Below are 21,103 nucleotides of genomic sequence, written 5' to 3'. Positions count from 1 at the left end.
AAAGGTGGACAAACTGGCAGGCACATCGTAAACAAGTGATAAAGCTCAAAGTCTCGCCGCTATAACCGCCACGTCCATACGATTTTAAGATAACTGCGCTACGCCAATTTGCTAGGCCTTACAATACCTCGATAACCAACCTCAAACAACACCGTCACTATGCCAGAACATAACTGGGTCTATAACACTCAGGGACTAATTCTTTGTATACCTTCCCCCCCCCCCTTCTCCTGTATTTATCATCCCACCTCCTTGTCTCCCCATCCCCTGGTGTAAAGGTACATACGTTTCTATCTGAAACATCGCAATAAGCTTGAATAATGTCTAGTGAAATCGCCAACACCTTAACCAGCGCAAAATCCACCATGGTTGGCATTTCAGACACTCACCATACCACTGTACGTATATAACGACTCTGTTATAGCATAATTCTAAACGTATACATGTTTATTTGAATGTATAAATCCATCGATATGACTGTACATGTAATGCCATCATACTGTATTGTACCGTATACCCTCCCCATTCTTCTTTCTGTATCCCATGTTACTTTTCTTTTTTCTTAATATTTCGGAAAATTTTCAATAAACACAAACATTGAAAAAAAAAAAAAAAACAACTATGGTACCACGGAGAAAATAGAACGAGTAAAATCTTTACTGATAAATTAAAATTCAAAAAAAGACAACAAAGGATTATAAAGATTAAATATAATAAAAAAGATCATTTGTCACCAAATGAAATAGGGGAAGTATTTGGTCAATACTATAAGTCATTATATAATTTACCCGAGATTACCAAAACAACTGACGAGATAGACACCTTCCTATCCACTTGCAAATTACCAAAAATTAATGCAGAACCGATCAAAGACCGGGAATCTCCTATATCCATAACAGAAATTACCCACGCTATAAAATCACTCCGTAAAGGGAAAGCTCCTGGACCAGATGGTCTAACGGATTCCTTTTATAAAAAATTCCTTATCCCTATAGCCTCTCTTCTTTTCAAAGTTTATAACGAAGTGAGAATTTTAAAAAAATTCCCTAAGGAAATGTTACAAACAATGATTACTCCTATCTTAAAACCAGAGAAAGACCCACATTTTGTATCAAACTATAGACCTATTTCGCTATTAAACATTGATATAAAGATCTTTTCAAGGATATTAGCTGATAGAATAAAAAAAATCATTCCGACGTTAATTCATCCAGATCAAGCTGGATTTATAATAGGTAGAAAAGGAGCTCACAATGTCCGTAGGCTTTTAAACCTAACACAAGTAATAGAAGATAATAAAATTCCATCGATATTCGTCGCAGTTGATGCAGAGAAGGCCTTCGACAGGGTAAACTGGTTGTTCCTGTCGAGGGTCCTCAAAGCATTTGGGTTCCAGGATTTTATATACGACTTAATCTGGTCTCTCTATACCAACCCTACAGCAAGGGTTATGGGTAGGGGTATTACATCAGACTGGTTTGACGTAAATAACGGCACACGCCAGGGCTGTCCCCTGGCCCCATTGTTGTACGCCCTAACTATAGAACCACTCGCCGCAGCCATCAGACTGGACCGGAAAATCCAAGGGATCCAACTAGCCGGTAAACAAGTTAGGGTTCTATTATATGCAGACGACATAATTTTGACACTAACAGACTGTGAGGAATCATTATACCAATTTATGGAACTAATTGAAAAGTATAGATCTATCTCTAATTATAAAATAAATGTAAATAAAACACAGGTAATATATACTAACATACCTGAACAACAACTTTCAACTTTAAAATCTAAATTCCCATTCACTTGGTCGAGGGAGAGCATAAAATATTTAGGAGTTAAAATAAGCTTCGATTGGAATCAAATAATTCAAATTAATTATCACCCATTACTTAAGGATATGAAAGATACGTTACTTAAATGGAACAACTTATATGTATCATGGATAGGGAAATCAAATGCGGTTAGACATTACTTACTACCTAAACTTGAATATATAATGAGAACCATTCCCATGAAAGTCCCAAAAGATATATTAAAAGAGTATCAAAAAATATTCTCACAATACCTTTGGGGGAAAAAAAAATCAAGAATAGCCCTGAAATATATAACTACAAAATTTAGGGACGGTGGAATATCATTCCCAGATGTAAATCAAGTACATGACGCAATCATGTTTTCCCATATCCTAGAATGGAATAACTATAACAATCAGGATAATATGTGGATAGATCAAGAACAAATCTCGAGTAATATTTCGGATATTAAACTATTATATTGGATTGATCCTCCAACATTTCACAAATTAAACATTAAAAATAGGATAATACTGGACATTTTTTCTAATTTACAAACTTTAAAGAAAAAGTTACAGATTAAAGAATATCTAACTATAAATTCACCAATTGAAATAATACAAATATATATAGAGGACATTAACATTAAAAAATGGAAAGATAATGGTTTCATAAAATTAACAGACATTCTGAAACCAGATCTTAAAATAAAAACGTTTCAACAAATTCTTATAAATACAGTAGGTTTTGATAATGAACTGTTCACATATATCAGAATCAAACATTTTTTACAATCTAATCCAATTCACAATATTTCACTTATAGATAATATTCTTAATATAGAACAGAAGAATAATATGGTTTCAAAAATAAATAAGGTTTTATATAATAGATACAATAAGGGAAAAATTAAATCTATGCTCAAATGGGAAAATGATATCGGAAAGGAGTTCTCATTGGACCAATGGAAGGAATCATTTAATTTGCTCACGAAAGCGATACATAGTATAAGTTTGTATGAATTACAGATTAAATTGGTCCATAGGTGGTATATGGTTCCAGCGAGAGTTGCAAGATTCCACTCTCCTACAGATCCTCTTTGCTGGAGATGCTTAAGATGTGAAGGAACATTTAGACATATATGGTGGGATTGTCATGCTCTCGATCCTTTAAAACGAGCGACATCAACAATAATTAATACTATTCTTAAAAAAACGGTGGACCTTTCTCCACAATTATTTCTCCTACATATGAATATCCCTACCAAAACTAAAAACACAAAATATTTAATAATTCATATCTTAATGGCAGTTAAAACCTGTATGACTCGATATTGGAAAACTATAAATATACCCTCATGGAAAGAGGTGGAATATCAAATAGCATACCAACGTCTAATGGAGAAACAGATATATAGAAATCTTGATATGACAAGCAAATATATCAAGATCTGGGAACCCTGGGCAACTGAGATATCCATTAACCAATAATTAATAATATTCTAAAAGAAAACTGGTCTTTAACACTATGGGTTTTTATTTATTTCTTTCCCCTTCTCTTAATGCCCCTGATGCACTGTGTGAATGAGTACGTCGTTTTTTTATGTTTTTTTTTTTTTCCTTTTTATGTATGTTTTTCGTATAGTCTGATAAGATACGGTTAGGGGAGCTATGTACCAATTTATTGGTTAATATAGAATACGATAACTACCAGATATGGATCCTCCATGGCCGGTCTTACGTTAATAATAATAATACAAATAAATTGAATATAAATGAAAATTTATAGAGAACTTCCTTTTTGCATATAACAACATATGATGAATTGGCATCTTTCCCATTACTAAGCGATGGATACTCATGGGACAGAAGCCTCTCTGATGTTAAAAAACAAAACAAAAAAAAAAACAAAAAAAAAACAAGAGCACCCAGAGGGTTACATTTCTCATTTGCATTGAGCGCTCACTCAAAGCAGAAGTGATAGCTTCTCATAGGGAATCATAGAAAAGGGGAATACTTACATTTTCACCTTTTTTTTTTTTGAAGAAAAAAAAACGAAAAAAAACAAAAAACTTGTTTTCTCCTATTTGCAAGATTAATTAAAAAGATCTAACTGCAATTTAGGAATATCTACTTGCAAAGCATATCTATATAGAAAACCAGATAAAATGGACATATTACTAAGTAATGGCTCTGGAGAGTGCTGAAACACATGTGAAGCTTCCATGTCATAGTGAAAAATAAATCACTGCAAGTAAATTCATGGAGGGTAGATAAAATAAAGTGAGGCAAACAGTTTCTTACCTGCTGTCCCCAAAGTGCTGTTCACTTCTCCTGGCATGGTCTGTGCATTATTTTTCAGCTTAACAGAGCATCCAAAATCTCCCAGTTTTATCAAACCAGCGGATGTAAGAAATATATTTGCTCCTAAAATGTTAAAAGAAAATCAAGCATATTTGTAGGTTACAAAACGCATGCAAGCAAAGAATGATTTGCTGCTGGCAACTTAGCTATTGAAAAAAATGAGACAAAACCAATACTCCAACCATTTTCATGCATTCCAAAATGAACACTGCACACAGTTTGTGTCTAAATTTTTGTAATGGAAGCTTAAAGGGTTAATAATCACCAAAGTAACTTGTCATGCTTGCACCCACTCTCCTGAAGAGAGTTGCTTGTGTGTTCAGTGACTTGTAAAAGTTATAAAGCACCCCTCTAGGTTTGACACAGTAAAGGAGGAATTTTAACTTCTTTATTGCTGTGTCCGTTTCGTTCCACTTGTGTGTGCCATGTGCAAGGCTCATGCACAGGTAGGTATGTTTTTTTGATTCTCTCTACAGGGAAAACATGGATATACCATAAACAAATGATATCCATGGTGAAAATGTGGTTTACTAGGAAATCCTGTAGCCAAATAAAAAAAGATGGGCTCCTATTTTAATTTATTTATGAATAATCTGACAAAAAAAACCATTAAATAAAATGTACCTTTGATGTCTCTATGAACGATTCCATATTCATGTAGGACATTAATAGCGATGGTGATCTGCTTTGTGTAAAGTCGTATGACATGTTCTTGTAGGCCCAACCTAGAAACCTCTTCCAAAGTACCTTCATCACAGTACTCCATGAATATGTACATTTCTTCCTGTAAATATAAGCACACAATGTTCAACAAGATTTTCTAAAATCAAGCGTATTCACAAATCCTAATATAAAAAGATACATTTTTAACAGGGGTCAATGTGTCTAAGTGAACCAAATCAAAAATATTAATGTGAACCCCTCCCCCAGTTTTAAATACAATTTAATTAAATACTCTGCAAAAACTTCATAAAAATGATGTCTTAACCAACTAGAAAAAAAGGTTACTTGCTGCCATTAATACTTTACTGTGGAAGGGTTACGAGGATAATCGTTTGACCTGGTGGATTCTCACAAAGTGCATAAAAGAATTGAAGGCAGGATGAAAAACAGCCATGGCTACTCAAAGTGAGAAATGTCAGGAATTCTAACTGAATTTTAAATTTACAACCAAATTTGAACTAGAAGCAAAGCTGACTGAAATTGTTTCCTGTTTATTCACCAGATCATTATTCAACTTACTCTGTGAAGCTCAACTCCAAAATATCGTACAAGATTGGGATGCTTAAGGCCTTCAAAAATTTTCAATTCATCTGCAGTTTCTTTGATTGTCTTGTGGTCATTTGGTTGAAATCGTATCTGTAAAAAAATAAAATAAAAAGGGCATTACTTGAAGGCTTAATACAAAATATAAAAACTGAACTTTGAATAATAAAAAAAAAAATAATAATAAAAAAAAAACAATTACAAGGTCACTCCATGCTTTTTTACCATCAAAACGTGTCTTATGATGCTACAGTTGCAATAAAATGCTTTAGAAACATAAGTGTATGCGAGATTGACAGACCTCGAATCCAACTCTCTGACACACTTCAGTCTGGATTCCGTGTTTATCATTCTGTTGAAACAGCCAAAGTATCCAATTCTATCCTAATTCTTCTTGAACTAATTGCCGCTTTTGGACTTAAATAATAATAAAATAAAAAAATTGCAAGTGTTTGAAACAACGTGTGTGTCTGTGAGATTGTGTGTGTTTGTCTGTCAGTATGCCTGTATGTCTGTCAGTGTGTCAAAACAAGGCGTGTGTGTGTCTGTGAGTATCCGTTTGTCAGGGAGTATGTTTGTTTAGGTGACACATGGGAAAGGTGTTTTTATTCACTTTTTCCCCACATCGTGCCAGTCTCACAGTGGCTGGCCCCACTTACATGGCTGAGTCAATCAATCTTGATGATCTCAGCCAACTCAATGCTTTCCATAGAAATGCATTGGAATGCTTTTGCACATGCACGGCAAAACACTGCACTGTCTCAATCATCATCTCCTCATAGAGATGGATTGAATAAATACACCTCTGTAGGGAACATTCAGCACTTTCATGGAGAGCGTGCAGCCTCTGAATATAGGAGACTAAGTAGCACATCTAGTGGCCATCTGAGTGACCGTCACTAGAGATGTTACTAGGCATCAGTTTGTTTACATTGAAAAGTTTGAAGGGACGGGCTATATACACCTACACTAAGATATAGTGGTGCTGGTGACTATAGCATCCTTTTAAGAATTTCATTTTTTTTTTTTGAAAATAAAGTTTTGTTAGTTTAAAGAAAAAAACAAAAAACAAAAAACCAACAACAAACATTTTTAGTTGGCTCCTAGATTCCAAAAACAATTTCAAGCCCTGAGCTAAAAACATACAGCATGGAGTTAGAATGATGAACAGAATATAGCTCTCTTGCAAAGATGTTCACAAACAGAAACATTTGAACCAGAGTACTATCACAAATTACACAATATGAATGCCATAAAAAAAACAAATAGATAAAAAAAAATCCAATGACACAAAATAGGAAAGTCACAGTAGAATGTTAGCACTGTGCATAAAACAGCCTGTGTGTAAATTGATTATGTTTTGCACAGGTTTTCTTTTTTTCTGCTTGTATTCTGTGCTGCCAGAATTGACTCATGCCTCAGGATGTAGGTCAGGACTTGTTGTTTTGTATCCAGGCAACAATAAATAATGAAGAATAACATCAGAAGAGGTTTTCATTAACTGAGAAGTATCATGTTCTATGATCTGATCGTGGATGTCTAAAATTATCACAGTGCTATTAAATTCCATGTCATATGCCAGAAATTATGTAGTTGTTTCTCTTTTCTAAGCAGCTCATTTGTACTTTGTGCCCCTTCCTCTCCTCCTCCCCTCCCCCTTAGACTGTAAACTCTTACCTGACATTCCCTATTGAAGCATGTATGTCAAAGATTTAAGAATTGAAGGGACTCTCCACTGCCCAAATAAAAATAAATGCATCATTGTATATCTAAACAGCCTGCAGTTTTCTTGTCTGTAATCTTGGAAAGCCCTCTCCTGTGGCTGCCGAATTACAGACTTCCCAATGCATCTCAATGGAAGCAAATTGCACAAAATCCAGGATATAGACAAAACTGCCGATAAAGGCGGTTTGATTGTGATTCAGGATAAACAGTATTACCATAACAAGATTATGAGGCAGTTGGGTGAGAGAACTAATTATAAGGTCCTAAAGAATGACCCCCTACAGCACACGTGGCTAAGATAATTCAGACCATAGTAGAGGGGGCTCTCCAAGAGGAAATAATTACAAATTCACAATATTTTTCTGATTAACAAGTTCCCCAGAACACTTGTCTTTTATACATTTGCCAAAAGGTCCCTAAAGATGCACGCTATCCCCCTGGTCGACCCATTGTGGATGGTACAGATTAAATTTTTCAGCCTTCAGCTATTTTTGTAGGTCAGTTTCTACAACCCCTACTGACTTCTGGCACCTCTTATATTAAAGACACTAAAGATTTTTTACAAAAAATTCACTATTTACAGGTTGACCCTACAGACTTACTGGTGACACTAGATGTGTCCAGTCTTTACACCTCTATACCCCACGATGAAGGTTAGAGGTTAATAAGTGACAAACTCTCCCGCTGTTCTTGTAGACATGAACCTGTGCCATTTTGTAATTCAACTGCTTGAGATTTTTCCGAGAAAAAAATTATTTTGGTACATGTCAATATTTTATGAACAGGTTAAAAGCACTGCGATAAGGGCCAATATGGCTCCCTTGTATGCAAACCTCTTTATGACCGATTTTGAAGAACGGTTTGTTTACCAGCACAAGCTTTTAATTTTGCATGACAGGAAGTGGGTAAAGTACACTGATGACTGCTTTTTACTCTGGCATGGTACCCAGATTGATCGTAATAACTTTCTGGTCTTTTTAAATCACTGCCATAGGGACATCCGGTTTACTACTACTACTAGCACTGTTGCTGTGAGTTTTTTGGATGTACTAGTTAGTAAGCATGATGGATCCCTGTGCACTGATTTATATACAAAACCTACAGATTCTAATAATCTGTTACATAAGAATAGTTTCCATGCTCATAAGCAGATTTGTTCTATCCCATACAGCCAGTTCCTGAGAGTTTTTAGAATTGTTCGTGATGACAACATCGTGAATGAACGTCTGACTGACTTTATAAAAAAAAAAAAAAGTCTGGACAAGGGGAATCACCCCCGCCTCTTACAAAAAGCAAAACGCAAGGCTCTGGGTATGAACCGTGAAGAGCTGCTCTCTATGACTCACAAACCCAAACAGGATAGAATCCCATTTGTAAGTACCTCCTCACCACTTTCACATCAAACACAAAAGATCATACGGAGGAATTGGTTTATATTGCAATCCAACAAACATACAGGACATCTCTTTAAAAATCCCCCAATATTTGCTAATAAGCGAGGGAGATCTATAAGACATGGTAGTTAGGGCGGACTCTCTGACCACAAAAAAAAAACAGACTTTATCTCCAAACCTGTTTATGGAACATATCCCTGTTTGAGCAGCAATCATTGTAGTGGTTTAAATGGGAATTTTGCACCCACCCCAGGACAGGACAGCGTATTAAATTAAAAGGTTTTTTTACTTGCCAAACTGATTTTGTAGTTTACTTTCTCAAGTGTCCGTGCGGGCTTGGCTATGTGGGCAAGACTATTCTTGCTCAAAGATCGTGTGTCTCAGCACAAAACTGCAATTCGCAGTCCTACTTCTGATACACCAGTCGCGCAACACTTTAGAGAAAATAGACATAATGCCTCTCAACTACTTTACCAAATATTGGAAAGGGTACACCCACTCACGAGAGGAGGAAATAGAGAAAAAATACTGTTGCAAAAAGAAGTTCGCTGGATGCACCTCCTGGTCTCAATGAGAAAGCTTGAGTGGCACTGGTTCCTCTAGATACACCTTTGTGCCCGCTTCGGGATGCTCCCTGGATCAGGGTATGTATATAACTTTTGTATCTTACTAGTGCATGATCTTGCTATGTCTCCAGCCAGTTCGTCCCTCTTACTTATAACATCTGGAATGGCACTCTGTTTTTCACCCTCACAAGATAGTGAGGGTGGTCTCTGTTTATATATTTGTTTTTTTCTACTTAATTCGTTATTTTTATATTGTATTATACACTTCATTGGTTGGGTAATCTGTGCGGTTAATTCTGCTCTCCCTGGCTATGCACATATATATTGCAATTGTATATATGCCTTAGTGCTTGGCATAAACTTAATTGTATCTTTAGAAACATGCTTCATAGCTTTATGAATTTATATGTGCTCAAGTATTTATTATAGTAATGAATGTTGCTTTAAATTACTCTGATGGTCATAAGTGTGCTTTTTCCATCACTTGCTGACGTTTGTGTGTTTTGATAGCTTAAAATGCTGCCTTGCTATTATTTCCAGACTATTTTTTTTCTGAACGTGATGACGTCATCACGCACATTTCTGCCGATCCAGGAAGTGACTGGAATCATCAAACATGTAACAAGTGTAACAAGTTAATTTATGAAAGTCTATTTAAATCTGCACTTTTTAAAAATAATTACACATTTAGTAATACAACAGTAGTGTTTATATTCATTATTATTAAGACATTTTAATAACATCCAATTAAAGAGTGAAGGTGGCTTCCTACTTTTTTTTTTTTGCAAGAATGGAATAGAAACAAATGGAGAGAAAAAAAAACTAAACCATATGTAGCTACTTACTTCTTTCATTGCCATAAGTTCTCCAGTATCAACACTAATGCAAGTGTAGACTTTGCCATACTGGCCTTCGCCTAGACCAAAAAAACAAAAACAAAAAGAAAAACAACAGAACAAGTTACACTGAGATGCAACACTATAAATAATCAACAAAAATGAAAATAAAAAAGTCAAATAAGTGTAAACCTTACACACCAAGCTAGAAATGGTAGGGAGAAAAATAATCCATAAGTATTGTCAGGTAATTAAAACAGAAAAACACATAACCAATTAGAAATAATTACTAGAGCTAAACTGAACTCTAGAATGTGATATCCTAACATACCTACATTGACCAGTTATAAATGATTTTATTTTCATTTCAAGAGGACTATTTTATAAATGTGTTTTATGTTCATGTTTTTGTTCTAAGACTGTGTAGGTTATTTTTTCATAATTATTGTAGAGAACATAATTATGTTTCGATTCTAACCTAGGCCTAATGTTTAGGCCAGGTTACCATTCTAACTAAGTAGAACAACACACATATCTACTGTATGTGACAATTTGCAATCAAAATATATATATTTTAATTCAAAAGCAACATATTGCTAGATAAGGTGCAATCTCACTTTATTTTCATTATTTTTAAGGATAAGTAAATAACAGAAAAAACAAAACTAAGATTGTGCAAATGTATATACTATATATCCATGAACAACCTATAAAACAAAGGTTGTTGCCAGGTTTAAATTAACTGTACGTAGAGCAACATCCTCCACCTCACAGATGTGTCTCAGTTATCTTTGCTTGCATTGAAATGTATCATAAAGGTATGTACCTGAAACCACATTTAAATTGCAATCTTACCAATTTTGTTTCCTCTCTGCCACTTAAATGTCACCTTCCTCAATCCAACATGCATAACATTGTCATAGGATTTTGGCGTATCACAGACTTGTCCAATTATATTTTTACTTCGCATTTGCCTGTACCGCTCATCTTCAAATAAAAGGACTGATTTTTGAATGGCATCCATTGGTCTTTGCCTGGCTGCTGTATCTGTAACAAAATATATACAGTCTGTATGATGATTTATGTTAACATTGAGGTTTGTGAATGTTATGTAATGGATGGTTTCCCATACAAGTGCTCAGCATTCTTTTTCACTTGTATGCTTTCATTAAACAGTGCATACATATGAATGAATTTATGCAAGCAGAATGAAATGCAATTACGGTATATTGCAGATATATAATTTGTTGTGATTCTCTCTTAATTGTATATAACTAGTTAAAACAGTTAATTTGTTCAGGTAAGACAGATATGCAACTACAAATTCAACCGCTGTAAACAATTCTCATGTAGTCAACACACCGTAAAAAAAAAAAAAAATCTTATTGCACATCAGACTAAATAATTATGCAGGGTCTATATAATAACTGCCTACTTCAACCTATTAAGATTGCATTTTATAGTCTAAAAAGGGTGTTAGTGTGTAGATTTGAGGTACAAATTTAGTTGGTGTGGATTCGGAAGCTTTAAGCTCTTCCCAACCAATTATAATTCTGCATTACAGACTTTCTTGCAAAAAAAATAAATATATGTTTAAATTGCAGCTCTAGAAAGCTTTTATGGAAGCCTCAATTATACATTTCAATGTGATTGCAATCAAGTGAATCCTCATCTTATCACAAAGAGCACCACTGCTCAATTCTCTGTCACTTAGGTGTTAAATCGCTATATAGCCCTAGTCCCACGACCCAGAGTTTGATCTGCACCTTAATGATTGAGATGCTCAAACCTGTTGAAAAAACGGATTTGAAAAATTTCACAAAATTTGAACTATTCGGAATAGAAGGATTCAGGCCATCACAGCCTTCTTCCCAGCACCATCAGAGGAATTTGTTCCACATACGTAAATAAATCATAAATGTTGATTTCCAAGTGGAATTAAGTAGTACGTCAACTAAATCTTTTGAGGCCTTGGTATTCTAGCATCATCCTTGCAGAATCCACACTATAAGACTGAACATTACAAGTGTTTCTAGTGGAATCTCCTTATTCTCCAACAGCTGAGTTTCCACAGGAAGTTGCAAATTCTGTCCTCTGCCATTTTTAAGGAGACCCAGCTCCTCTTTCGTCAGTAAGGAATTATGGCCAACACACATGCTCTCTTGTGGCAAATTTTTCTGAGAATTTTTGCAATGAGAACAATATATGGTAAAATGTATCTCAGTTTGAAATCCCATGTTATGGAAAAGGCTTCCAAATGATCGGGAAAGTCCTTTTTGTGCAGGGACGCAAATTGTCTTCGCTTTCTGCTTTGTCTTGTGACCATCAAATCTGTCGGGTTCGCCAAATCTATCACTACTGCCCAAAAGAGAATTTGTTGACATAAATCTGAAAAAGGTTTTTACTCTTGTACCCCCTTGTCTGCTTATGTATAAGTTGTAGTAACATTGTCTTGATTGAGCTTTGTGTTTGCATGCCTTCAGAAGACAAGCCTGTAATGAAAATGGATTTCTTTCACCAATTTAGATGTACCAGGGTATCGAAAGAGACTATTACGTTTATATGTGGTCTTTGGTGCTAAGCTTGTAATATTTCCCATTGTAAAGGTCTTGCTCCTTTTACTGCAGGGATAGCTGTGAACAGACCCAGCATACTCATTGCTTTGCTTATTTAGCAAATAGGGGTTCTTTGAAGATCTGAAAGAGCTCTTCTGATTTCTTTTGGGCCCCTGGAGAAATCTGTCTGGTTGGCCGATCTATCAGTGTGAGAGTGGTGAATGGTCTGTGTGTGGGTTAATTAAGTGCTCTTTGAAGCAGAAGTAAAATATAACAACTATCAAAAGTAAAAGTAAATCATTCAAGCCAGGTGTGGTAAAACACAGATCAACTTCAGGTGGCAAATGCTGCACTTTCACCCTGTATGGGCTGTCTCGGGATAAAGGTGATTGCTCTAGCCAGGTCCCAACGGTGGGTCATGAATGATATCGTCTTGGGTGGCTCCAGTGCAAGAAAATCCTGTGGGAGCCCCAGGGCCTCCAGAAGGGCTGATGCTTTATTCAGGTTGTGCACTGTGTGCCGAGAGTCCCCCTAGATAACCGCTAGCGTGCGTTTTAGGAGCCATCTGTATTGCAGATCGTGTTGTCTAAGAAAAGTCGTGAACGGCCTCGGGGAATGCCTCCAAGCCATCGTGCTCCCAGAGAGGTCATTATAAAAGGTAAGTGCCTGGCCTTCAAAGGCATACAGAGTTTTTTCTCGAACCGCTGCCAGTAATACTGCTTTATCTTTGGGATTGTGTAGTTGGACCACCACATCCCTTGGGACCGGCGCAGGGGCCCTCTTTGGTTTAGGAATGCGGAAGCAGCCCTCCAGTCCCATCTGTGATGAACTGAACCTCGTCACGGGTGCTTGGAAGGGCCTGCTGGCCAGCCTCTTACCAAAAAACTATGGGCCCTTTAAAAAAAAAAACCAAAAACAGACTTGGTTCGTGAGATTTTATATTTGGTTCGGGAACCGAACAGCCGCAGGAACCAGAGACCACCCTGGAGTTTGTTAAGCCTAATTGCTACTAATTGCTTCCACCGCAGTGTTCTAAGTGTTCGTCTGGGTGGCCGCAATTCCTATGGACGACCACAAGGTGGCGGCCATATTGTTTGCATGAAAGCAGGCCGCGGTGTTTGGGCATGAATCTCATGAAACTTACCACAAAGAAATGGAACAAGCTCCAGGGTAAGAACATTGACTCTGTTTGGTAGTTTGTTCATTTTTTAAACCGATCTGGATGATTTGTGGATATGTTGGTCACCCCGATCAGGGCTATCAGGGGATGTAACATTTATGGTGATTTTGTGTGTTTTAAGGTATTTTGGGGGTTTTGTAAAAATTTATGTTTTCTGTGCCTGGAGATAATTGAGTTTATTAAAGTGGCTGACTCAATTATCTCCCAGGCATAGGGGAGAGATTGACCTGTTTTGTACGGGAGTGTCCTGGACCTGAGAGTCAATGTAATCGTGTATATGTTTTTATGATAGTCTACTCTCAGGTACAGGGGGAGTGCCCCTGCATGGGGACCTGCATATAAGGCCAGTGGTGGATGCCACTAAACAGTTGTTTTACCCTTCATGAAGTCTAGGCTCATGTTTGTGGGATTGGAGAGCTATATTCACTCTGGGGATTGCTTTATTCACTATACTCCCTTGGGGTCACAACGATTGCTCTTATAAGCCTGCCTCTGGATTAGGAGAGGTCTACCTACTGGAAGCTGGATGGAGGACAGCGAGACCCCAACCAAGCTGCGGTAGTTTGTGGGGTTTACAGTAGTTATGGTGTTCCACTGCGATGCTTATGGTGCACTCAAGGATTGATGCAGCGATTGACGGAGGTACCCGTCAATCGCTGCCAGGCAGTCCGTCACACCATCTCCTTAGCCTGGCGTGGAGATGGCAGGGCTCCCATTAGGCCCCTCAGCATGTGCGGATGTTCTGCCATCGGCACTTCCTCTGAGATGCCCCTGAGATGATGTGTAACTTGTGCCGTACATCTTCCATGGCTGCTAAGCACCGGTCCTGTACCTCTTGCTTCTTTCGGAGCTTGAGGATCTCCTGCTGCATTTGGCCAGGCTCTGGGAGTGTTCCCCCGATGTAGTTTCCACCTTCACCAGTCTACCTGTCAGGCCCTTCTGGTCGGATCGCAGGGAGGCCATATCTGCTAGAATGGTAGCTTGCATGTCGGCCAGGAGTGTCTTCAATACAGCCCTGGTCAAGGGAGAGGTGTCTGGGGCCGGCATTCCTGATACCAGTGATGTTTTGGCGGGCAGGGACAGATCGCCAGATAGGTCAGAGTAAGTCACCGCTATCTTGGGCCTAGTTGGACCCTGCACCTGCCGCTGGAGGTCTCCGATACGGAGGCATGCGGGGCTTATCCAGTTTTTGTTTTTTGGTCTTTCAACCCACCGTGTCTCCGTCACCCTGTGCCTGCGATTTGGTCGCCCCAATCGAGGTATGGTGCTTGAAATGAGGGTTTTGATTGCCGTTATGCACGGAACTCTGCTTGAACACTACCAGCTCAGCTCTGAAGCGAAACACTGCCCGCCTAATCTGATATTTTTAAGAAGCCAGACTGGATCATCTCCTCTGCCTAAACAGTGTTTTAGAGCTTAATGCTATGCTTTCATTGCCCCATTAACCACCGCTCATGTGATAACTTTACTCTGAAATGCTGCTCTAAATTCTTTCACAGGAAGTGATGAACCTCATTCATTGGATCCTTTAGACCTGCAACTTCTATAAAGGAAAACATTGCTTTCTAGTCAATAGTGCTATTGGTACATCTAGTTTTGGTAGACCCAAAGATTAGCATTCTGCAATTTAAAAAGCATTTTAAACTGGGTGTGAGATCCATCTATCGCCCCAGCAATTTTTACTACTAGATCTACCCACAGGGATACCTAAATTCAAACTAAAAATAATGATGCACATAGCATTATTGGCACAGAGGCTAATTGCACAAGCCTGGAAATTAACGATGGTACTGCCTCTTCAGCGGTTACTCTCTGAATAAGACACACAAAGCTCATATGAGAAATGTCTGAAGAAATTATTCCCCCACACGTGTTTATTTAAACTCATAGGACATGTGGGACTTAGGTGTAGATAAGGTGTCGGATAAGACCTATGTTGCAATACATCCCTGTATTATTAACGCATTGAAGATACATGATAACCATATAGCGCAAGGTGTACTGTTGACGCAAGTGAACCTATCCACAGTTGTGGTATATACTACGATTTTCCTGTCCTCATTACCATATGACCTTGCGTGCCAGATGAACGAAGTGATGTTTCTGTATGTACTCTGTATGTATAATGCATATTTTACATTGCTTGTTGGCAAAGCAATTCTCTTTCTCTCCCCCCCCCCCCTACTTTCCTTTCTGTACCCCTGACTATTTTACAAAACATCTTAATGGGAAAAACAAAACAAAAGCATTTTAAATGGCTTAGAAATAAATGTACACTTTTCTAGGTGTTTCCATTCTTTTAATATACAAACCTCTGTCTTTTTCTCTTGTGTTTCTCGAATATCCACTGTTTTGTAGTCTTCCTTGATTAATTTGTTGACCTCACATGCTTTCCTCATCTGAATCCTTACTAACTGATTCGGATGCATCTGAACTCCAGGAACACTCACCAGAGGATACGTTAGAGAATGATGGAGACCTATGTCTATTTTTTCCTTTAACAGAACTTCTGATGCCGCCACTTAACTCCGCAAATGTTTGCATAAATTATACTACACTAGGATAGATAACATTTCTTTCTGCTTAGATTTTTTCCAGAGACTCCTTTAAGTATTGGTTATAATATATATTTTTTTGCAACCATCAGGAAGCGGCATTGCACAATCTGCACGCACTAAATGTTTGGGTTTGTTTCTGGCCCTATTCTTGTTTTTCACAAATTCTTTCTACACATTGTAATGTTTAGAAAGTTACATGTTGACGACTGTAGATTCATTTCAGCAGGGTCCTCATCTACCTATTGTTCCTGTAACATTATGTTATTGTCCCATTTGTTAAATTATCCTTTTAATGTAAAGCGCTGCGGAATAAGCTGGCACTATATAAATACCAATAAGAATAATAATGTCATTTTGGCACCAAGTTCATTATTGGCATGTTTGCATTTCTTATTAAAAGTTTACCAGGTCCCCAGGACCCTTTGCTTTGACTTGATGAAGCCCAGTATTGGTAAAACATGTTGCGGATTAATTTTAAAGCTATTTTAATTGGCTATTTCTATACTGTGAATGTGAGTTTTCCTTTTTTATTGTTTTTTTATATTTTATTACCTGGCATCAAATTTATTATTACAGAAAGGACCTCACTAAAATAATCCTAGGTGGGGATTACACCATTTACGTGCTATGCATTGAGCGGTTTGTCTGCTCAATCAAATGTGAGTAAATAACTTATCTATTACTCCTGGTACAGGTTATACATTTCTCTCTGGGTTTTATGGCCCCCATACTGCTGTGGAATATGCCAACTACATTATTGCACGTATCCTATATTTTCCGGTTTCGTTTTAATATAAATATATATAAATTGCTGTTCTTCTTGCACGTTTGCACATTTATTTGGATATTTTACTACTAGACACTTGTGTTTTTATCATTGGTTTTTATTATTGGCTTTTATTCTTCTATATATTAATTTGAAATATACTGTATTACGATTGCATTGGCGCAACCTTCCTCTTTTTTTTTGTTATATTGTTCTTCATGGTGAAATATCTACTTACCAAAAATTGGAAAGAGTGAGAAAATAATCTTTGCAAGATACTCTTATAATACAGTCTAATTAAGGGTTTACAGAACATGTCTAACATTTCCACTAAAAAAAATTGCAATGCTAAGATTGTCGTAGAGAGTTTTAATATACTTATACCTGCATTTCTAAACACACATGCAAAACAAAGCTCAGTTTCTAGTCTACCATCATACCATGGTGGTCTGTATTACCTCTAGCCTGGTTGATAAAAGTTTGAAGCTCCCAGCTACGACGTGCTGACCCTCCTGAATCGGTCTTTGGATATGACGGTTCTTAAAGCAAAAATACAAGCATTTAAATCAGATTGGATGTCAAATAGATATATAGATAGATTTATTTTATACTCTATTACAATCTTCTCTAATCTAACCTAATTGTGCATTTATGTTCATATCCTTAGGCTATTTTATTTTTTATTCTAATGATCTTACATGTAAGCACTCTGATCCCAGAATGGAAAGATGTATCCACTAGAAAAGTGCTAGTTAGCAAGTAAATAATGCGCTCACCACAAATAATTATTTAATCGATTAAAAATTTTGCCCCACTCATATTTTCTCTGTGTCACAATACTTACAGCCTTGTGGTCAAAGCTAAAGTATTCCTTTTCTATTTTTGATTTTGGGTCTCCCGCCATGTCCTAAATAAAGTTATTTATCCACTAATAAAGCGCAGACATCACACTGCAGCTCAGCTCAATACTAAACATATCCACTCACAGAAAAGCCTCCTGGATGTTTACCATCTGAAAGTGTTACCAAGGAAGAATTAACAAAAGTGCAAACTTAAAGACACAAATTTGAAGCTCCCTTAATAAATTTCTCCTTGTTACAACGTCCCTGGTTGTCAATTAGACTTGTTACTTCCTGATTGCTTAGCTGAGCTGAGCTAAATTTAAGAGGCAGGCAATTGCATGCAAATACTTCTCATTGAGCTGCATACCCCGCTTTACATACACTCACTTTTAAGGGACACTATAATCACCCAGACCACTTCAGCTCAATGAAGTGGTCTGGGTGCCAGGTCCCTCAGGTTTTAACCCTTCAGATGCAAACATAGCAGTTTCAGAGAAACTATGTTTACATTTGGGGTTAAGCCAGCCTCTAGTGGCTGTCTTCCGGACAGCCACTAGAGGCGCATCTGCGACGCTGGAGGCATATTATGCCTCCATCTCGCAGAGCGTCCATAGGAAAGCATTGAGAAATGCTTTCCTATGGACACTTTGAATGCTTGCGCGGCACTTGCCGCGCATGCGCATTCGGCTCCGCTGACGCTGGCAGAGAGAGCTGACGTCAGCAGGGGAGGAGAGGTGGAATAAGGTAAGCTGCTGAAGGGGTTTTAATGCCACGGGAGGGGGACCCTGAGGGCACTATAGTGTCAGGAAAACTGCTATGTTTTCCAGACACTATAGTGATCCTTTAAGTACACTCGCGAGTACAGACATACCCGCGAGTGTACGTAAAGGTGCCTCGCAAGTACAGACATTCCTGCGCCTCTTCTGTCTGCGAGTGAACAGTAAATGGAAGGTTCTATTCTTGCCCTCCGTTCAGTGTCTTTGAGGCAAGAACTTTTCACACCTTCTGACATGGCACAAGTTAATAATCTCAAATTTATAATGTCTACTCCTAGCTGAACATATATATATTTTTTCTGCCTCTACATTGTCCATATTCTACAATCGGCTGCCATCCAGTGAAAGGGTTTACCCTGCCATTTTCTATAACTATGACTTAGCAGCTTAGCTGCATTAGCCACAATTCTGAGGATTCAAAGTTAAACCATAAATGCTTAACATGATGAAGAGGTGTTTCTAAACAAAGTGTGCAACTAAGCTGCTAACAAATACAAATTGGCAGTGTATTGACAGAAAATGGCCCAGTGGGCAGGTTTATTTTAATTTTCCTTCCAGTTTAAGGTTGTCAGATCAGTAAAACATTAAAGGTAAATGGTACAATCTGGAATGAGATTTGTTTTTTTACTGTTTGTTTTAACTGAATAAAAGCCCACTGGAAATCCGTAAATAAATCACTGGGGGGGGGGGGGGGGGGGTAAAAAGGGACCATAAAAGAGATGTACAGCTTTTGTAAGCTGTTTTTAGATATACCCATAATTAAAAATGCATAATTAAAGTGACACTCCAGGCACCCAGACCACTTCTGCCCATTGGAGTAGTCTGGGTGCCAACTCCCACTAAGCTTAACCCTGCAAGTGTAATTATTGCAGTTTTTTATAAACTGCAATAATTACCTTGCAGGGTTAACTCCACCTCTAGTGGCTGTCTAGACAGCCACTAGAGGTCACTTCCTCCTTCATAGCACAGGAAACCTCCAGCGTCGCTCATTTCCCCATAGGAAAGCATTGAAATTATTTTTCAATGCTTTCCTATGGGGAGCGCTAATGCGCATGCGCGGCACGCATTAGGTCTCCTCGGCCAGTGGGCAGGATCAGTCTCGCCCACTGGCCGACGCAATGCAGAGGAGGAGCGGCGCGGAGGAGGAGACAGCGACGAGGGACATCGTCGCTGCCTCAGGTAAGTGACTGAAGGGGTTTTCACCCCTTCAGTAACCGGGGATTGGTGGGTGGGACTGGAGATACCCTTTAAATGCATAAATGTGGGTATATGCACTAGACAGTGAATTTTTTTTTTGTATTTGGGTAGTTGAGTGTCTATTTAAGATGGTTACCTCCAGACAGTAGGACAATCCAGGATACACACTGATTCGAGGGATTTAAAAATACAAAAAAAATGATAACGTTTATGCATTTCAAATTAGCATACAAAGACACTAATGTTTCTAACATTTTATTTTCAATGATAAATTATGACCACTTTCTTTTAAATTTATGCTCCAACCATCTGTTTCATACTAGTTCCTTGTCTACAATTCTGTATTACATCCATCCCAAAACTGATTAGATCCCCTACCAAAAGTTAGTTCATATTATAGGTTAAACTTCACCTTCTCTGTCCTCTGTTGGGCTAGAGTGGCGACTAAGTGATCTAAACTGCAACTCTGATGCTATGGAGGCCAAGCGATCATTTTCAGGAACGCTGGAACCCCTGTGAAGAAAGAAACATTAGAAAACATACTTTATAAAGTGTTATTCTAAGGGAAGAAAACACTATAATGTAAATGCATTTGAAATGTAGAGACATTAAAAGTTTACCATTTAATACCACCAAAATGATAAAAGTCTGATTGTTTTGGAAATCATAGCATTACTAGAATGAGCAATTTCTCCTTAACAGGGATAATCCAGTACATTCAGATATTTGAATGCTGTAAAGAAGCATTTCTTCTGCAGTAAGAAGGAAATGATATGATAGGACAGAATAAATTAAGACAACCTGCAAATATCACATGTTAAGGATGATGACTCTACTAAACTGAAAGTGACTGTCCATTCGTTTCCATTTTAAAGGGTTACTCCAGCTAAAAAAAACAGTGTTTTATTGAATCACTGTTTTTGTTCAGAGTAATTATAACTGTCCAGAATCCCCTCAAAAGTTAAAAAACAAAACTTACTTGTAATCCCACGCCGAGACCAAGTTCTCCAGGCATCCATATAATCATCTGGTGGCGTCAATCAGGAAGGATGTCATGAAAGACAGGCTGAGGGGAGGGGTCATGCGTTTGTTGGTCATCTGACACCAGCACAACTTGTGTGCAGACAACAGATGTCCAATATGCACAGAACTAATGTTAACCAGCCGATAACTCTTCTTCAAAGCCTGGCTAATGACTGTTGGAAGTGGAGTCACACCTCTCTCTAGCTGCAAAGGGCAGAATTTCACAGTAAAAAGAAACTGCAAATCACGGAAGTGGTCAT

The 21,103-nt window shown here is 37.8% G+C and overlaps 1 protein-coding gene across 4 annotated transcripts in view; it reads right to left on the bottom strand.

Annotated features, from left to right (window-relative positions):
- The window catches only part of MAP3K4 (mitogen-activated protein kinase kinase kinase 4), a 175,598-nt gene that overhangs the window by 21,019 nt on the left and 133,476 nt on the right, over window positions 1-21,103 (bottom strand). For all 4 annotated transcript variants that reach the window (XM_063443339.1, XM_063443338.1, XM_063443340.1 and 1 more), the window contains 7 exons: window positions 20,233-20,333; window positions 17,464-17,544; window positions 10,802-10,993; window positions 9,956-10,026; window positions 5,402-5,518; window positions 4,784-4,943; window positions 4,100-4,222 (listed from right to left, as the gene is read on the bottom strand). In XM_063443339.1, the coding sequence (XP_063299409.1) occupies window positions 4,100-4,222; window positions 4,784-4,943; window positions 5,402-5,518; window positions 9,956-10,026; window positions 10,802-10,993; window positions 17,464-17,544; window positions 20,233-20,333 (845 nt within the window). The remainder of the gene's footprint in view (window positions 1-4,099; window positions 4,223-4,783; window positions 4,944-5,401; window positions 5,519-9,955; window positions 10,027-10,801; window positions 10,994-17,463; window positions 17,545-20,232; window positions 20,334-21,103) is intronic.

This window comes from Pelobates fuscus, chromosome 2 (genome assembly GCF_036172605.1).
Source record: "Pelobates fuscus isolate aPelFus1 chromosome 2, aPelFus1.pri, whole genome shotgun sequence".
NCBI lineage: Eukaryota > Metazoa > Chordata > Amphibia > Anura > Pelobatidae > Pelobates > Pelobates fuscus.
This window is presented reverse-complemented; position numbering and strand designations above follow the sequence as displayed.